Genomic DNA, 15,970 nt, shown 5'->3' with positions numbered 1-15,970 from the left:
AGAAGCTGAACTAAAAATGCTTTGTTGCTATGTTTTTTGGTGAAAAAGATTTAAAAAGAGGTTGTGGGATTTTTGATGACTGAACCTAAGATAGATCATTGATCATTGAACATTTTATTATTTAATTATTTTGTCTATTAAAGACAATTTAATAAATCATTCAGTTCAACAACTTCGGCTGTTATAAAAAATGGTCCCTTGGTCTTCAGGGGATTGATTAAAAAAGATGAGCATGCCTAACAACTAAGGTCTGAAGACTTTTACCTATGTGAAATGGTCAGGGCCTATGGACCCCAAAAGAAAATTCTCTGCTTTGAAACTTTATTTTCAAAACCTTAACCTAGCAGAAATGATCTACTTCAAGAAAAAGAAATTTTATGTTATTACACTAATGTCTACATTTTTCTATGTATTCATAAAATAGTTATTCGGATTGGTTACATTTGCTTTTGGAAGATCGAACAAGTCCAGACCAAGTTTAAGTTTAAGTTTAAGCTACTTCTTAAATTCAAAAGATCAACTAAATTTGGAAGCTTCATGAACAAGTAGGTAGGGATTTTACCAAGGTTAACTGTGAGTTAAGTGAAATTTGATAAATAACAAGAATTTTAAAAATGAAATACTAAAAATTTGTAAGCTTAAAAATATAAGAAAATGTAAGTGAAGGATATGCCAGAGGGAAAATTTTCAATGAACAAATACAAATCTCTAAACTGAACCATAAAGGCATAAAGTGTATTAATCTGCTATCCAATGAAAAATGCCAGAGGGGAAATTGTATATCCAATGAAATATATAAAAAATTACCATTAATCTGCTATTGTTTCTCCATAAAGTGTATTAATTAAAATTGTCCAGTACAAAATATTTCAGCTGTGATATGATTTATATTTTATGCCCCATTTACAGCCAAAACTTTATCTTCATCTACTGATTAGTGATAGCTGAGATATTTCAACGTGAAGAAAACTCAATGCATCATAGATTCTACAATAAAACAAACAAACAAACAAACGGAGCTTTAGAGTGTATGATAGGCAGGCACCTTTTAGAATGTAGATATGACCCATAGTCCACCGATATCATAATGTGTAGAGGGGGCAGACAACTTGGGTCACCATCAGTGTTTGTTGTACTAGTAGTAGTCTCATGGTTGAAAGATCTCTCCGGCTTTGTTTGAGACGTTTCCTCGAAGCCTCCCTTGTTTAGAAGGGAAGCAGCTCCTTGGCAAACTGCTTAACAGCCAGAGCTATGTACACTGTTTGGCTTTGCCTCCTACAGCTTTTTTAGTCCGGCAGGAGAGATGTCTTTGGACCCTGTGATTAAACAAATTAGTACCCCCCCGCTCTCACATTTTACTACCAACCAATTAAATGCCCATCAAGCTTATTTGTTTTATCACCAAATTTCAAGTATTAAATCTCATGGTAGTCATCAAGAGACAGAGAGAGAGAGAGAGAGGTCTATTCATGGAGATCTCTTTCTTTGCCTAATAATCAGTAACTGTTAATTGATAAGTACAGACATTTATATTATTAGTTTTTTTACTGGTTGAGGTTGAAGAGACAATATACTATATATCTAACCCGCAAAAAGTTTACATGCAGATACCCTCCCTCAATGGCCGTGCAGTCTGAAATCCATTTCCAAACAAGCCCCAACAATCGGAGGGAATCTTGGAGATCCCCAGCCTAAAGGAAGGAGGGTATTTTGGTAAAAGTGTAATTGTGGTGGTGGTGGAGCTTCTCAGTAAAACTTGATCAACTTGTGAGACGGCAAGGATGAAAAAGTACAAGGTCAATTGGACAATAAATGAGACAGGAAAACAAAGTAGGTTTTAGTAACTTGGAAGAAGCAATTAGGTACGTCTCCATAGTCCTCTCCTACCGTATAAAGCAACTGCTCCCCCCCACTTCACAAACCAACGTTACCGTACTGTCCTCAACTTTATCCACCACAGTTTAACTTGTCTAACTGAATTGGTAAATTTCCTCGAGGGCATTTTCGTCTACATGTAAATTCGGTTGTCCATTCCGTTGGTTTGGTGACTATTTCAGATTGTTCAATACCAAGTTACCAACTTCTCTCGAGTCTCGACTTATCACTTACCGTCTCTCGAAGACTCGTGTGGAGAGAGAGAGAGAGAGAGATTGTGAGCTTTATTTCCGACAAGTGGCTTTCGAGTAAATTTGTTACTATCAACTGGTCACAATCGTAATTTAGTCTTCTATATAACCAGTAAAATCACCGACCTCTGTGCGAGCCGCCTGGTACCTCAGTTCCTCGGTGAGGAGGAGAGATAGGAAGTGAGCTGACCCTGAGCTATTCTCTTTCAGCTTGAACGGATCGTTTTTGTATCCTCTCAAGTCTCAACTGCGTGTATGTGAGTATGTCTGTCGACTGTGTGTGTATTTGAGAGAGAGAGAGAGAGAGAGAGAGGGAGACATCAGTACAAAGTCTTTTCTTAATATATGTTCTGTGAAAGAACTTCTTTCTTCCCAGACGTACACGCCATTAGTGGATAGAGAGAAGCTCAGTCAATGGCGAACAGGGTTTCAGTTATAGCTTCGTTTCCTTCTCTCGGAGTCTGCACTTCAAGGTAAGAACATTTTATCTATTTATATAACAAAAGATACCTGAAACACCGACATGCTCGTAAAAGCGATTGAAACCCAGGAGGGAAAAAACCATTAAAAAAAGCATAAAGTCTACAGCCAAACTTGAAACTACGAAGCTTCTTTGCTCAATAATCTCCCGAGGAAAGCTGACACATTTTCTGTTCAAACCCTTTTTGAGTTGAACTTCCTTTGTGTTTCATGTACAGTTTGAACAGTCCCATCTGACCGCCGGAAAATGACGTCTTAGCTTGCCGGAAGAGCTTACGTTTGTCTACGGAGTGCCCTTTTTTTTTTGTTTTTCTCTCGAGTAAAAGAGGCAGAAAGAAAAAATGCTGGAGTACGAGTGGGGGAATCCATCTGCAATGTTACTCTCTGGGGAGGAGCCCGGACAAGATTCCGACCAAACGCGCCAGATTTTCGACCAGTACAACCAAACACTGGCGGGGAACTTCCTTTCTCCTGCGGCTTCGTACCCTACTCATCACCCCTTCCAACAACAGCAACATCAGAACCAAACCCATCTCCAGTCCCTCTACGACGCACGATCTTACTCACTGTCTTACCCGCACCAGCATCCTGCACCGGAACCTGTTGCCGGGCCCACTAGTTTTATGATCTTGCCGAAGAGCGAGGAGGTGTGTGGACCAGGAGGCATGGATTTTCCGGCCAGAATCGGGTTAAATTTAGGTGGTCGGACGTATTTCTCGTCGGCAGAAGACGATTTCGTGAACCGGTTGTACCGCCGATCGAGACCGATCGAAGCCGGCGTGTCGAACTCACCGAGATGTCAGGCCGAGGGATGCAACGCCGATTTGACTCACGCGAAGCATTATCACCGGCGTCACAAGGTCTGCGAGTTTCACTCGAAAGCCTCCACTGTGTTAGCTGGCGGGTTGACTCAGCGCTTTTGCCAGCAATGTAGCAGGTTCGAAATGACAAAATTACCCATACCATTCAATTAACAGTGTAATTATACTTTTCTCATATAAAGCAAAGCAAGTACAACACAGTCTCCTGGTCTTGCCGTCTTGGCCTCCATTGGAATAGTTAGAAAGACCATAATGCCCTCGTGAAGTTTTTGGTTGAGCTAATGATTGGCATTGCCGTACTTGGGGCAATCCCGAGGGCATTTGTGTCCGGAAAATTTTCGTAATGTCCATTAACGTACTGTTGCTTTGTTTCTTATACTGAAATGGATGGATAAATTAGTTTATTCGGTCATTGATGTCGTTGATTTATCTATTTTGTACTCGAACAAATTAAAACAGGTTTCACCTTCTGTCGGAGTTCGATCAAGGAAAACGAAGTTGCAGGAAACGGTTGGCCGATCACAACCGTCGGAGGAGAAAATCGCAACCTCAGCAACAAACCCAGCAGCAGCAGCAACAAGTCCAGCTGGAAAACGCTCTCGGTTCCCCTTCAGAAAACCCTGCAAGTAAGCTTACAAGTGTTTTTGGGGTTTGCATTTAAGTTAATTAGCTAGGTTAATTTGTTTGTCCTCGGAGGCACGGAGATTTTGGTTAATTGTTGGCCATTAAAGGGAAAGCCAAGATATAATATCTGGTTTTTGTTTGTCGGTGGTGGTTCATGAACGTAGGATCTTCGCCGGAGTCAGGAGCGCATTCATCGTCGTCGGTGACAGTTGCGGTGTCGCCACCTCGGATGTCGTTGGGGTGTTTCCAGCCCAGAAACCACGATTCGAAGTCTTCGTCTTCGTCGTCAACCTCACTTTTCTCGCAGGTGGGCAACTTCAGGCTGTACGAGCGTCAGATCCAGAGTTCCAGCTGGGATGAAGAGGACGAACAGTATGGAGGGAGGGAGGGCTAGTGAAAGCAAAAGAAGGAAAGCAGTGAAATGCTGAAGGTAGCTGTTAATTTCTACTAATCATCTAGTTCTTTTGTTATTGTTTCTTGTTTTAATCTTCTCTCTACATTTTATTAAATGTCGTCGTTTGTTTGAAGATGGTCTTACAGTAAACATCAATCCAGCTTACGTGTTTATTCTCTTCCTCCATTTTATATGACGTTGTTTATTGTTAAGAATTTAGATCGGTTTTTATATATTGATGAATTCGATTAAAGGAACCAAATGCTCGGAACACTAATGCTTTTTCTTCTTCTTCTTCTTCTACTCTCTCTCTCTCTCTCTCTCTCTCTCTGTCCATTACGTACGCGCCTGAAATCTCTGTTCTGCATTCGTCCCCGTCGATCTCTGGATGGTATTCTCGGTAAATTGGATCTGTTGTTTGGGTAATTTGCTAGTAGTGGAGGTGGATTGACGTGATATCGTGGATGTGGGTGGTGTGGTAATATCGTCGAGTCGACGCTACGGATCTCGTGGACGGGTTTTGGCCCTATCGGGCCATTAACTCGCCTGGCCCATTTTCAGAGGATCATTACCCAACGGCTACGTTATGGGTCCCATCAAAGAAATCAGTGGGCTCAGAATCAAATTGTTCTGTTTTTTTTTTTCGTTTATTACTTCAAGAAATTAATGGAGGTGGAATATTGGGCGAGTGAGATTACTAAAAATAACACGGGTGTGAATCATTTAAAACACTTGAACAGTTAAAAGATGCCAAGACCCATCTGTAGAGAATCTTGGATTGACATATTTCAATGAGATGATAATAGTGATGCTTTAAAAAAAACAGACACAAAATTCCCGAGCTTCACAGAAGAGGAGCAGACATCTAAATTTGGATTAGAATTCGATGGGTTTCGTGCCAGTTAATGCATGTTTTTTATCGAGAGAGAGAGAGAGAGGTAGTAAGTAGTAACTGTAGCACATAGCTAGTGAAGTTTCAGAAGGCGTAACAGAAACAGTGGATGCTTGGTAAAGCTAAACATTGTTATACCATTTTGTGCCATGTATATTATGTAGGAGTGGGAGATACGAATCGCTGAGTCCACACGATCAGAAATCAGAATTTTAAAAGCCTTTCTTTAGTTCTTCCAACTTCTCTAAACGTGGGCAAACATAGCAGGGATTAGACTTGCATCAATCATCATTGTGTTATTTTAGGGCATAATAATTGCATTAATAACTGATTTGGCTTTTCTAATCATGATTTTTAAATAAAATAACCCCACTATTTAGTCTTTACAGTCTACTTACTATTTTTTTTAATTGCTGGAAGCATTGTTTTTAAAACCAGACTGGACCGGACGGTTGGATCGGAAAAACCGGAACCGGTCATCCGTTTTCTCCCAAAACTGCTTTTTCTCTCAAAATCGTTGATTTTGGTCAGCAAATCGTTGAACCGGCTGGTTAATCATTCGAACCATTTAAACCGTTTTTCAATCCTTTTTATTTTTTTTGTTAGAATGAATCGGCCGTTCGGGTTGAATGGTCCGACCGTTCAAACTGGTAACTGGACCCTGACCGGTTTGATCTTCGGTTCATTTTTAAAAACCATGGCTGTGCCGTTGCTCAAATTTCCCTTTAAGGCTCAGTTTAGAAGGATTACAAATATAAATATGTACAGTGAAACCTTATATTTTGTACTATGTATTTATATTTATACTCCAAAATTGAGCCTTATAGTCGGCAGGAAATATGGTAATTGCAATTGCTTCTCCTGACGTAGTTGCAATCTGTTAGAATCTCTAAACAAGAGGCATCAAATGTCCAAAATATTCATATGGTTTATTTTTTATTAAAATATTTATTTTTTAAAATTTCTCTTCATATCAATCACTGCTCTAAACCTTTCCAAACATTTTCTTTACCAAATTGATTTATTTATTAAATCCGTGCTTTATATCAACAGAGGGGATCTAGTTGCTCGCAACCGTGTCAAAAAATTTAGAAGTGATTACAATTATCAAACTTCACCTCAAAACTTCAGGTAGGTTTCAACAATTTATCCTTTTATCTCTCCTTTCTGAGTTATTTAGTTTCCAAAGAAACCCGGACAACTGAAAGCCTTTGTAGTTTGTAATCAATGTACAAAAAACAATTCAAAATTGGAAATAAATATTACAGCACAAGATCAAACGATATATTATTAAATACTATTAGGTTGTTTTTGTAAAAGGCTTCTGTGTCTTTGGGTGATGATGGGTGGTTCTCAGTTTCTTTTCCTCAGTTTGAGTGGTTTTACTACTAATATTATAATGAGGTTATGGTCATATCTTGCGAATGCAACATGACTTTTCATATGTGTGAGATGTGAGATAGTGGGGTTGGTTGTAATGAAGCCAGCAGGGAAGCCCTTGTCCACCTAGTGACGAGAAAGTAACATACATAGTGGGTCCTATACTCTTCATTTTTTATGTTGGAATTGAAAGAGTAGAAGGAACCAAATATTAAATTGAGGGAAAAAAAAAGAAGAGAGAGAAGTGGAAGGGATACATAAGAAAAGGTACACACATGAATGGTATAAGATGTTACGTTGTTTAAGAGTTTAAGAGAGATGATGGAAGCCACACATCTCATATTTCAGTTATATGACACGCTCCATCGCCATCATCATCTCTATCTCCTAAAATTATTTTTTAATTAATGCCTTGTGGAATGGAGATGACACCTCTAAAGGGAGACAACAACTAAATCTGGTTGGATACTCTCACATGCCCTCCCGAAATGAAAATCTCTCTCTCTCTAGATATTTTTGGAGTGAGAATGATGATGGAGTCCAGAGCCCTTAGAAGTAAATAAAAGTATAAAACATTAAGCCCCTAATTGTTCACATTTTTTCTAGTCATTTTATTTACTAATGATACAATGTATCAATAGGTACCAAAATCCTATGAGGTGTACCAATCACCAATTGTGATTTGTGAGGCTTCCTTCACCATTTGACCTATGGAATATCCTCCACTAACGGAGGGTCAAGAACGGCCGGAAAAGGATTGATATTGGCCGCAAGAACAATTGCAAAACCAGGGTAGCGAGGGGTCCGTTCCCCTGAATTCAGATCTGTGCCGCGCAGATCATTTCAACCGTGTATTAAGAATATCTCCAAACAATAACTACAGGATATATTCGCAATGAAAGCCAAAATGTGCATGTGGGGTGCACTCTGTGGGGTGCAGATGCGAACTCGGTTCTCCCATGGCACCGCCTCTTATTATTTTTACAACATTTCGCAGTGTTGACCATCCCAACAACTGCCTCCCTCTAAAGAAGGGAAAAAAGAATATCTTTGTTTCACACTTTCTAACATCGTTTATTTATATAGAGAAGAATTCATTCAACCATGCCCGGAATTATTAATGTTGCTGCCCGGATTAACCGAGTGCAAATAAGGTAAATTCACTCCCAAGTTTCGAAGGCAAATCGAAGGTTTTGAGGGTTCAGAGGAGGGCAAGTCGAGGTCGAGGATTGTAGGCTGAGACGGGATGCTCCCTTCTAAGTACGGTAGAAGCCAAAGATTGCAGGTCGCCAGTTAGGTGACAAAGGTCCCAAGAGATCCGAGGTATTGCAAAACAAGAGATGTCAGAGACCTCAGGTGGAGACTCGAGGTGGAGGCTCCAACGCTCCAGTTAGTACGAGGTGCAAGGTGGGGGAAGGTGCAAACGAGGTCTCGGTGGTAGTCCTCGGATGCACTGGATCCCCAAGAGTAAACGCTAACGAAGCAAGGTAGGTGCAAGAATTTAATCCAAGGCACTAGAAGTAAATGCGGGAGCTGGATCATGATTCTGGGGTCTGGATCCCTTGTCAAGGGAGAATTACCTCATATTTATACTTGAACGAGCTAGAGGCAAGTGGGGATGAACGCACTAGATTAGAGCCGTACGAAGTCAGGCGACAGGTCCTTGCGAGTATGCCTAATTGCTCTGTGGTTGGCTCCGTACGAAGGCAGGGGGGCTCCCCTCTGTTATGGCTGGCATTGTCAGGCGATAGTGGGTCGGGCTTCACAACCCGTAATGGGCTGGGCCTGGCTAGCCCACATGACTTGCCCCCCACTCCCGGGGCCGAGGTGATGTCTTGGCTTCGTCTAATAATGGAGATGATAGTTGTGGTAAGGCTTCGGCTTTGGCCATCGGGAGTAGCGACTGTTATGCCTTCTGGTTCGTCAGCCAACGGGTATTCTGCAGTGGCGTCACTTTCAGTTTGTATGTGTCTTCCTTCCTCATCGGTTCGGAGATGCGTGTGGCGCGGATGCCTCGGGTTAGCGGGGATGGCCCCGTGTCATGTACGATCAGGTTGCGTCAAGGGCCCTACGTGAGGAGGACAGTCACCCAGATATGCTAGGTGTGCGTTTTCCTGGCTGAGCGGTTCGCCCGATGGGTCGCGATGGGTGGACTTCGCGGTTTGCCTGGCGGGTTGCGGCGAGAGATCCTCGTGATTCTTCCAGCGTCATTTTGTCTTCCGAGGGCACGCGCCGAGTGGTGCGGTATAGCTGGTTCGCAGAAGCAGAGGGTCCTCGTGACCGTTGGATCCATAGTGATTTGAGCTGTTGCTTGGGCGTCGTTTGAACTTAGGCGCCCTTGCTATCGAGTGAACTCAGCTCCTAGGTTCTCAATCCTTCAAGACACTCGTCTTTACCTTCCTCACCATCTTCTAGGTAATTCGCAATGTCTTTCTCGGACTCCGGCCCTGAGTGCTATGAGCTCCCGAACACCTCGGGAGGGAGCTCTCCTCAAACCCCTTCCCCTCTCTCCTCGTTAGGTCCCTTGGCTACTGTCCCTCTTCGGCAAGAGATTGCGGTGCTTAGGGAAAGAGTAGCCTCTGGGGGCACCAAGGGTTTCCACCGAGGCGATGACTCTCCTCGTGAAAGTGCTACGTCGGTATTGCCGAGGGAGCCCAAAGGGTCTCTTCAGGCCGAGGGGGAAGACGTTGTAGAGCTCGCCGTTGGACTGGTGGGAGGGAGCGTTGCCTGAAGGGCGGCTGACGCTAGTATCCCACGCTCGGAGTTTGACAACTCCTTGGAGGTGGGCCAGGTCAAATCCCTGGCGAGTAGGTTCCACATACCCCGGTCCTACGATCTTAGGGTCCTGACGTAGGTGAGCGGCCGTGGACTCCTGATGAGGGGGAAATCTACATTTACCAGCATTTTTTATAGTCTGGCCTTTAGTTTCCCCTTCCTTCTTTAGTCTATGAGTTGCTGGAATGGTACGGTATCACTATCAGTCAGCTCGTCCCCAACGCACTTAGGACAATAATAGCAATGTTGGTGTGGGCTCGACTTCGGGATGTGGAGCTGACGTCGAAGATGTTTCATGCCATGTTCTTGCTGAGGAAGCACGCTTCCGAGGCCAAGATGTACTACTTCCATCCCTGGAGAGGGAAGCCAGTGTACAACTCTTCGTCTGTCCATGGGTGGAAGGACAAATTTTTCTATGTCTCCTACCCCGAAGGCTGGAGGTTCAGGTCGAAGTGGCGAGAGGCCTGTGTAGTTGTAGAGAGATGTCCCCCTTCGCTTCGGGACGAGGAGGCCGCTGCCGTGGCTAATTTTCTCGTGATGGGGATAGTCTAGGCGAAACCATTGGTGGTGGAGGAGATTCCTCTACTGTTCATTGGGATTAGCCCTACCCCCCTCGGTAGGAGAGGTTTTGTAGTTACTTCGCACATCTCCTACATCTTCGGCTGGTTGTGCTGACCATTTTTTTTTTGTGTTTGCAGAGATACCAATGGATGTCAAGCAGTGATTGCTCGAGAAAGCCCACACGAAGCAGGCTAAGAAGAAAGCAGGGGCACAGATGCCAAGGCGACCCAATGAAGAGTTTGCCCCCCTTGCCCCAACAAAGGGGGGGAATCAGCAGGTCCCCTGCTAAGGGGAAATGACTAGTGGTGGTGCCCTAGAAGCTCGCCGAGGGGGCTGACCGAGGGGGCTGAAGTGTTGAGGAGGCCCCAGAGGGAGATGAGGTGGGTCAGAAGAGGCCCACCGAAGACTCGCTGAGGGAGGAGCCGCTGCGGAAGGTGGCCAATGCCAAACGCAGAGGAGCCCCCAAAGGGGGCTTAGATGGTCAGTACCATCTGGTAGAGGTAAGATCTTTGGTTTTTACTTTGTATCTTGTGTATTTCTTTCTTTTCCCCCCCTTCTGTTTGCTAACTGATTCTATTGCAGGCCTGCCTACACTTCATCGGTTTGGGGGTCCGGACGAAGCTGATGTTGTCCCGCCTTGACAAGTTGGAGAGGCTCCAAAAGTCCGCCAAGGAGAAACTTTAAAAGGAGAGGGAGAAGCTTCAGAAGATCACTGCTACTACTAAAGAGAAGTACTAGAAGTTTAGGAAGGCGCTCCTGGACGAGTAGTCAGTTCAGAAATGCCTCGAGAAATAACTGAAAGAGGCGCAGCAGGGTCTCTCCAAGGAGCAAATGGAGAGAGTTCGCCTGGAAAGCATCATCTCCGAGGCAGAGAGGCGGGCAGCTGATGCTAAAGGAAGGGCTACCGAGGTGGAGAAAAAGACTGCCGAGGCCGCGACATCTGTGCAGAAGGCAATGAAGGCAGTAGCCGAAGCAGTTGAGGCATTCAAGAAGTCCTCTGAGTATCAGGATGCGCTCGCGGAGTACGCGTTGGCAACCAACCTCGACAGGATCGAGAATATGAAGAAGGTGCTCCTGCAAGTGATGCTGGACTTCAACGTCAAGGAGCTACAGGTGATTCCAGATGCCCTTGGTGAAGCCTAGGCTGCTGATGACTCCACTCCTCCTCTTGCCGGCGGTGAGGCTTAGCCGTGGATCTCCCCCCTTTTCTTTTTTGTTTTTTTTTTGTTTTTGTAAATGTACATGTGTTCGGCCCAAGAGGCCTCAAGAAATTTTTTGTAAAGGCAATTTAGAAATACAACTATGAATGAAGCCATTTTTTTTTGTATATGCTGTGTGCCTTTTGTATGTTGTGTTCTTCTCCTTCTTTTTTTCTTTTTTTTTGTTTGAGAGGTCCCTAGCTCTCCGAACGACGAGGCCACAACACACAATAACATGTATAGTTTGTTCATAGCTCGTAGTTAGTTCGTTGCACGCTCGCTTTAAGTAGTTAGGGCATTGAGGGCCGAGGCAAGCCACACGTCCGAAGTGAGGCTCGCCGGGCTCTAGAATTCCTTTAAGTGTTTACATAGGCAAGGCCAAAGTGACCTGGTGACTAGACCTGTTCGTGGGTCGGGTAGCCTGATAGGTCATCCCAGTCCGGTCCCCGGACGGGCTTGAACATAGATTTGAGCCCGCGGGCTTGAGATCGGGTCTTAAAGCCCAAGCCCGACTATTTTATGGGCCGGGCTCGAGATTTGTTAAAAAATCCTGGCCCGACCCAACTTTTAGGTTCAATAAAAAACCCTAAATATCCTAAGTTCCTAACCCCTCTCTTATCATTCTTCTCTTTCTAGCCAAACCTCTCATCTCAATAGTGGAACACTAACCGGCGCAACCTCACACTCTTAGGCAGACAGAACCGGTGAACAGTCATCGACGAAACTAGCGAACTCTAGCGGACCGGCAGTGAGTTCTCTCTCTCTCTCTCTCTCTCTCCTCTTCTCACTTCTTCTACAAAGTCAGAATTTTAGATGTGAACTCAAGCAGTGGCGGCGGCGGTGAGTCCTCTCTCTCTCTCTCATTCGTTCCTCTTCTCGCTTCTTCTCTCTCAGAATCTCAGATGCAAACTTAGGCAGCGGCGAGGCGGTGAACACAGGCACCAGTGGCGGCAGCGAATTCTCTCTCTCAGATGCAAACTCAGCACCGGTGAACATAGTCATCGGTGGTGAGTTCTTTCTTCTGTTAGGTTGGGCTTCAGGCTCGGACCTAGGCTTCGAGCTTTTTATTAGGGTCGGTCTCGGGCCTAATAAAATCATGTTTATGAAGAGTAAAAGCCTGGCCCGAGCCCGACCCATGAATAGGTCTACTGGCACCATATCCAAGGTGTATCGCTGAGGTACCTGGGGGATGAGGGGCCGAGGTGGAGTGGCACTATCAGGGTACAGCTCACCTAGCTTGTTTCCCACCAATTGTTTCCTCAGGGAAGGCCGAGGCGTCACACCAGTGAAGCAGGGGGCTCGAGCTGAGGCCAACCACCGAGGCAATCGGGGTTGTCATTTTTATTGCGCTAAGTATAGGTAGCCGAGGGGGTCACCGTCCGCCAAGGGCCTCATTCACCTTGGCATGCATGTTTCTGGTGAGGTGCTCATCCGAGGGTCATCACAGTCTTCTGCATCAGTCCGTTCCGAGCGCTTATCCATCGGAGGAAGGTTTCGCACATCGGCAAGTCGCGACGTTGAGGGTTTTTGAGGACTTAGGACACACATACATTCAACATTTGAGTCGAAGAGGATCTTTTGCTTCATTCGTTCATCAGTTAGCCACAAGTAGCTACATTTATTGAAAATACATTCATAGGTTCCCCGAGTTCCACGTCCAGGGCACGGGTCTTCCATCCAAGTGTTCCAAGTGAAAGGTTACGAGGCCGAGATCGCGTTTGACTCTGTAGGGGCCTTCTCAGTTGGGGCCCAACTTTCCACTCTAGGTTTGGGGACCATGACCTTTTTGATAACGAGGTCTCCTTCTCGAAAGTGTCTTTCTTTTACTTTCGAGTTGTAGCGGGACACGCGTTGCTGGTAGGCAGCTACCCTGATCTGCACCTGCTCTCGGGATTCTTCTAGCAGATCCAGGTTGGCTCTGAGGGCTTCGTTGTTCTCTGCTTTGTTGTAGGCTTCGACTTGGAGCATTGGCTGGCCCATCTCTCTGCGATTACCGCTTCCCTACCGTAGGTCAGGCCGAAGGGAGTTTCTCCCGTGGCCGTCCGAGGTGTTGTTCAGTATGCCCAGAGTACATTGTTCAGCTCGTCGGGCCATAAACCTTTATCTCAGTCTAACCTTGTCTTTAGCCCATCTAGGATGGTTTTGTTGGTGACCTCGGCTAAGCCATTTGTCGGGGATAGCCCACCGAGGTGTACTGCTGTTTGATGTCGAAGGAGGCACACCTCTCTTGAAATCTGGCATCACTGAATTGCTTTCCATTGTTGGTGACTATCATGTGAGGGAGGCCGAAGCGACAGATGAAGTTCTTCCAGAAGAAGCTCTGGATTGCCCGAGCTGTGATAGTGGCTAAGGGCTCGGCCTCAAACCACTTGGTGAAGTAGTCAACAGCGACGACGGGGTACTTCCTACCCTCTGTTGCTTGTGGGAAAGGGACAATTAGTTCCGTACCCCATTTAGCGAAGGGCCAGGGGCTGCTGATGGCTGAGAGGGTTGTCATAGGTTGATGACATATGTTGGCGTGCCTCTGGCATTGATCACATCTCCGCATGAGTTCAGCTGCATCTTTGTGAAGTGTTGGCCAGAAATATCCCTATCTCAATGTCTTCTGGGCGAGGGCCCTACCGCCGAGGTGGTTTCCGCAAATGCCTTCGTGAATTTCTCTAAGCACGTACTCTCCTTCCTTGGGGCGGAGGCATCGGAGGTATGGCAGGGTGAAACATCTTCTGTACAATTTTCCTTCAAGTAAGGTGTAGTGGGCCGCTTGATGTCAGACTCGTCTGACTTCGTTCTTGTCGTCGGGCAGTTGTTCCTTCAGAAGGAAGTTGATGATGGGCTCCATCCATGATGGCTCAGGCTTTATTGGTAGTACTTGAGCCTCTTCATTGGACGGTCAAGGTAGCTTCTCCACATGAACTGTGCGGCCGAGGTCCGTGCCTAAGTTGCTTCCTTTGAGTTGTCCGTGGTGAGGAGGATAAGGCCAAGGCCGCTTCCTTTGGCGTTGGATGACCCATACAAAAAGCTTCCAATTAGGGGGAGCATCTCCAGCCGGGCGCCCTTCTCCTGGTTCATCTTCTGGGGCTCGAGGGAAAGCTCGGTTGAAGGTGCACTCCGTCACAAAGTCGGCGAGGGCTTGTGCTTTAATGGCGGGCCTCATCTGGCACCGTTTGTTGAATTCGGAATGCTCGATGGTCCAATTGATTAGACGCCCCGAGGTCTTGGGCTTGGCGAGGACAGCTCTGAGGGACAGATTTGTCAACACTATGATGGTGTGAGCTTGGAAATACGACCTAAGCTTCCTGGTTGAAACAACGAAAGTGAAGGCCAGCTTCTCCACTTCAGGGTATCTGGTTTCAGCATTGTACAGTACCTTGTTGACGTAGTATATTGGATTTTGTGCTCCGTTTTCTTTGATCAAGATTGAGCTGACTGCTTCGCCCCCGGCTAACAGGTACAAATATAGAGTTTCTCCTGGGACCTGCAAGCCGGGAGGGGAGGTGAGGCGAGGTACTCCTTGAGTTCGTCGAAAGCATGCTGACATTCCTCCGTCCACTAGAAGTCTTTTAGTTTCTTGATGGCTCGAAAGAAGGGAAGACATCGATCAGTTGACTTTGACATGAAGCGGTTGAGTGCCGCCACTTGGCCAGTGAGCTTCTGGGTTTCCTTCACTGACAGAGGAAGTGCTATGTCTAGTATGGCTTGTATCTTCTCAGGGTTGGTCTCAATGCCTCATTGAGTGACGATGAAGCCTACGACCTTGCCCGAGGTGACGCAAAAGGCACACTTGTTGGGATTTAGCTTCATATTGAACCTTGGCAAAGTGTCGAAGGTCCCGGCCAGGTCCGAGAAGTGTGCTTTGGCTTTAAGGCTCTTCACCACCATAATCTACATAGGCTTCAATGTTCCTCCCCATCTGGTTCTTGAACACTTTATTAATAAGACGATGGTAGGTAGCTCTTGCGTTTTTAAGCCTGAAGGGCATCACGTTGTAGTAGTATGTACCGTGCTCGGTGATGAATGAGGTCTTCTCTTCGTCTTTTGGGTGCATCTTTATTTGATTGTATCCGAAAAAGGCATCCATGAAGATGCCCTCCTTCTAGCGCCAACCTCGGCCCACGAGCTCGGCTACAGCGCCAGGTCACTTTGGCCTTGCCTAAGTAAACACTTAAAGGAATTCTGGAGCCAGGCGAACCTCACTTCGGACATGTGGCCCTGCCTTGGCCATCAATGCCCTAACTACTTAAAATTGAGAGTGCAACAAACTAACTACGAGCTATGAGTGATCTATACATGTTTTGTGTGTTTTGGTCTCGTCGCTCGGAGGGGCAGGTTCGGTTAAGGTCTCTCGGTTCAATCCGGCGTCGAGTAGCTTGTCAACTTCCTCTCCTATGGCCTTCCATCGCTCTGGTGCAAAGTTCCTCTTCTTCTGTCGAACCGGCCTAGAGCTTGGGTCCATGCTCAATCAATTCGGATAGGCTCTCCAAGGGAAGGTTGGACCTAACGCAGACTGTCTTCTCGGACTCGTCCTCGTCTAAGGGAATCGATACGAGGTCCTCGGCCGGTTGGCCTCGCTCGTTGGCTCCTCCCTGAGGTCGAGGCCCTCAAGTGACAATGCTTCTTTATTCTTGCCCTTCAGCACTGCCACATAGCACTGGCAGGCGATATGATGATCCCCCCAAACAACTCCGACGACGTGCTCGGTCGGGAATTTGAGGGTGAGG

The 15,970-nt window shown here is 45.9% G+C and overlaps 1 protein-coding gene across 1 annotated transcript; it reads left to right on the top strand.

The window, feature by feature from the left end:
* Nucleotides 1–2,079: 2,079 nt before the first annotated feature.
* Nucleotides 2,080–4,707, top strand: LOC104602370 (squamosa promoter-binding-like protein 8). The gene is made up of 4 exons (XM_010266031.3): nt 2,080–2,599; nt 2,825–3,543; nt 3,887–4,053; nt 4,216–4,707. Exons 2-4 carry the CDS (start codon nt 2,948–2,950, stop codon nt 4,443–4,445), a joined length of 993 nt encoding a protein of 330 aa, XP_010264333.1. The 5' UTR covers nt 2,080–2,599; nt 2,825–2,947; the 3' UTR covers nt 4,446–4,707.
* Nucleotides 4,708–15,970: the final 11,263 nt, after the last annotated feature.

The sequence above is a fragment of the Nelumbo nucifera genome, chromosome 1 (assembly GCF_055504915.1).
Source record: "Nelumbo nucifera cultivar China Antique chromosome 1, China Antique-T2T, whole genome shotgun sequence".
In the NCBI taxonomy this organism is placed as follows: Eukaryota; Viridiplantae; Streptophyta; class Magnoliopsida; order Proteales; family Nelumbonaceae; genus Nelumbo; species Nelumbo nucifera.
This window is presented reverse-complemented; position numbering and strand designations above follow the sequence as displayed.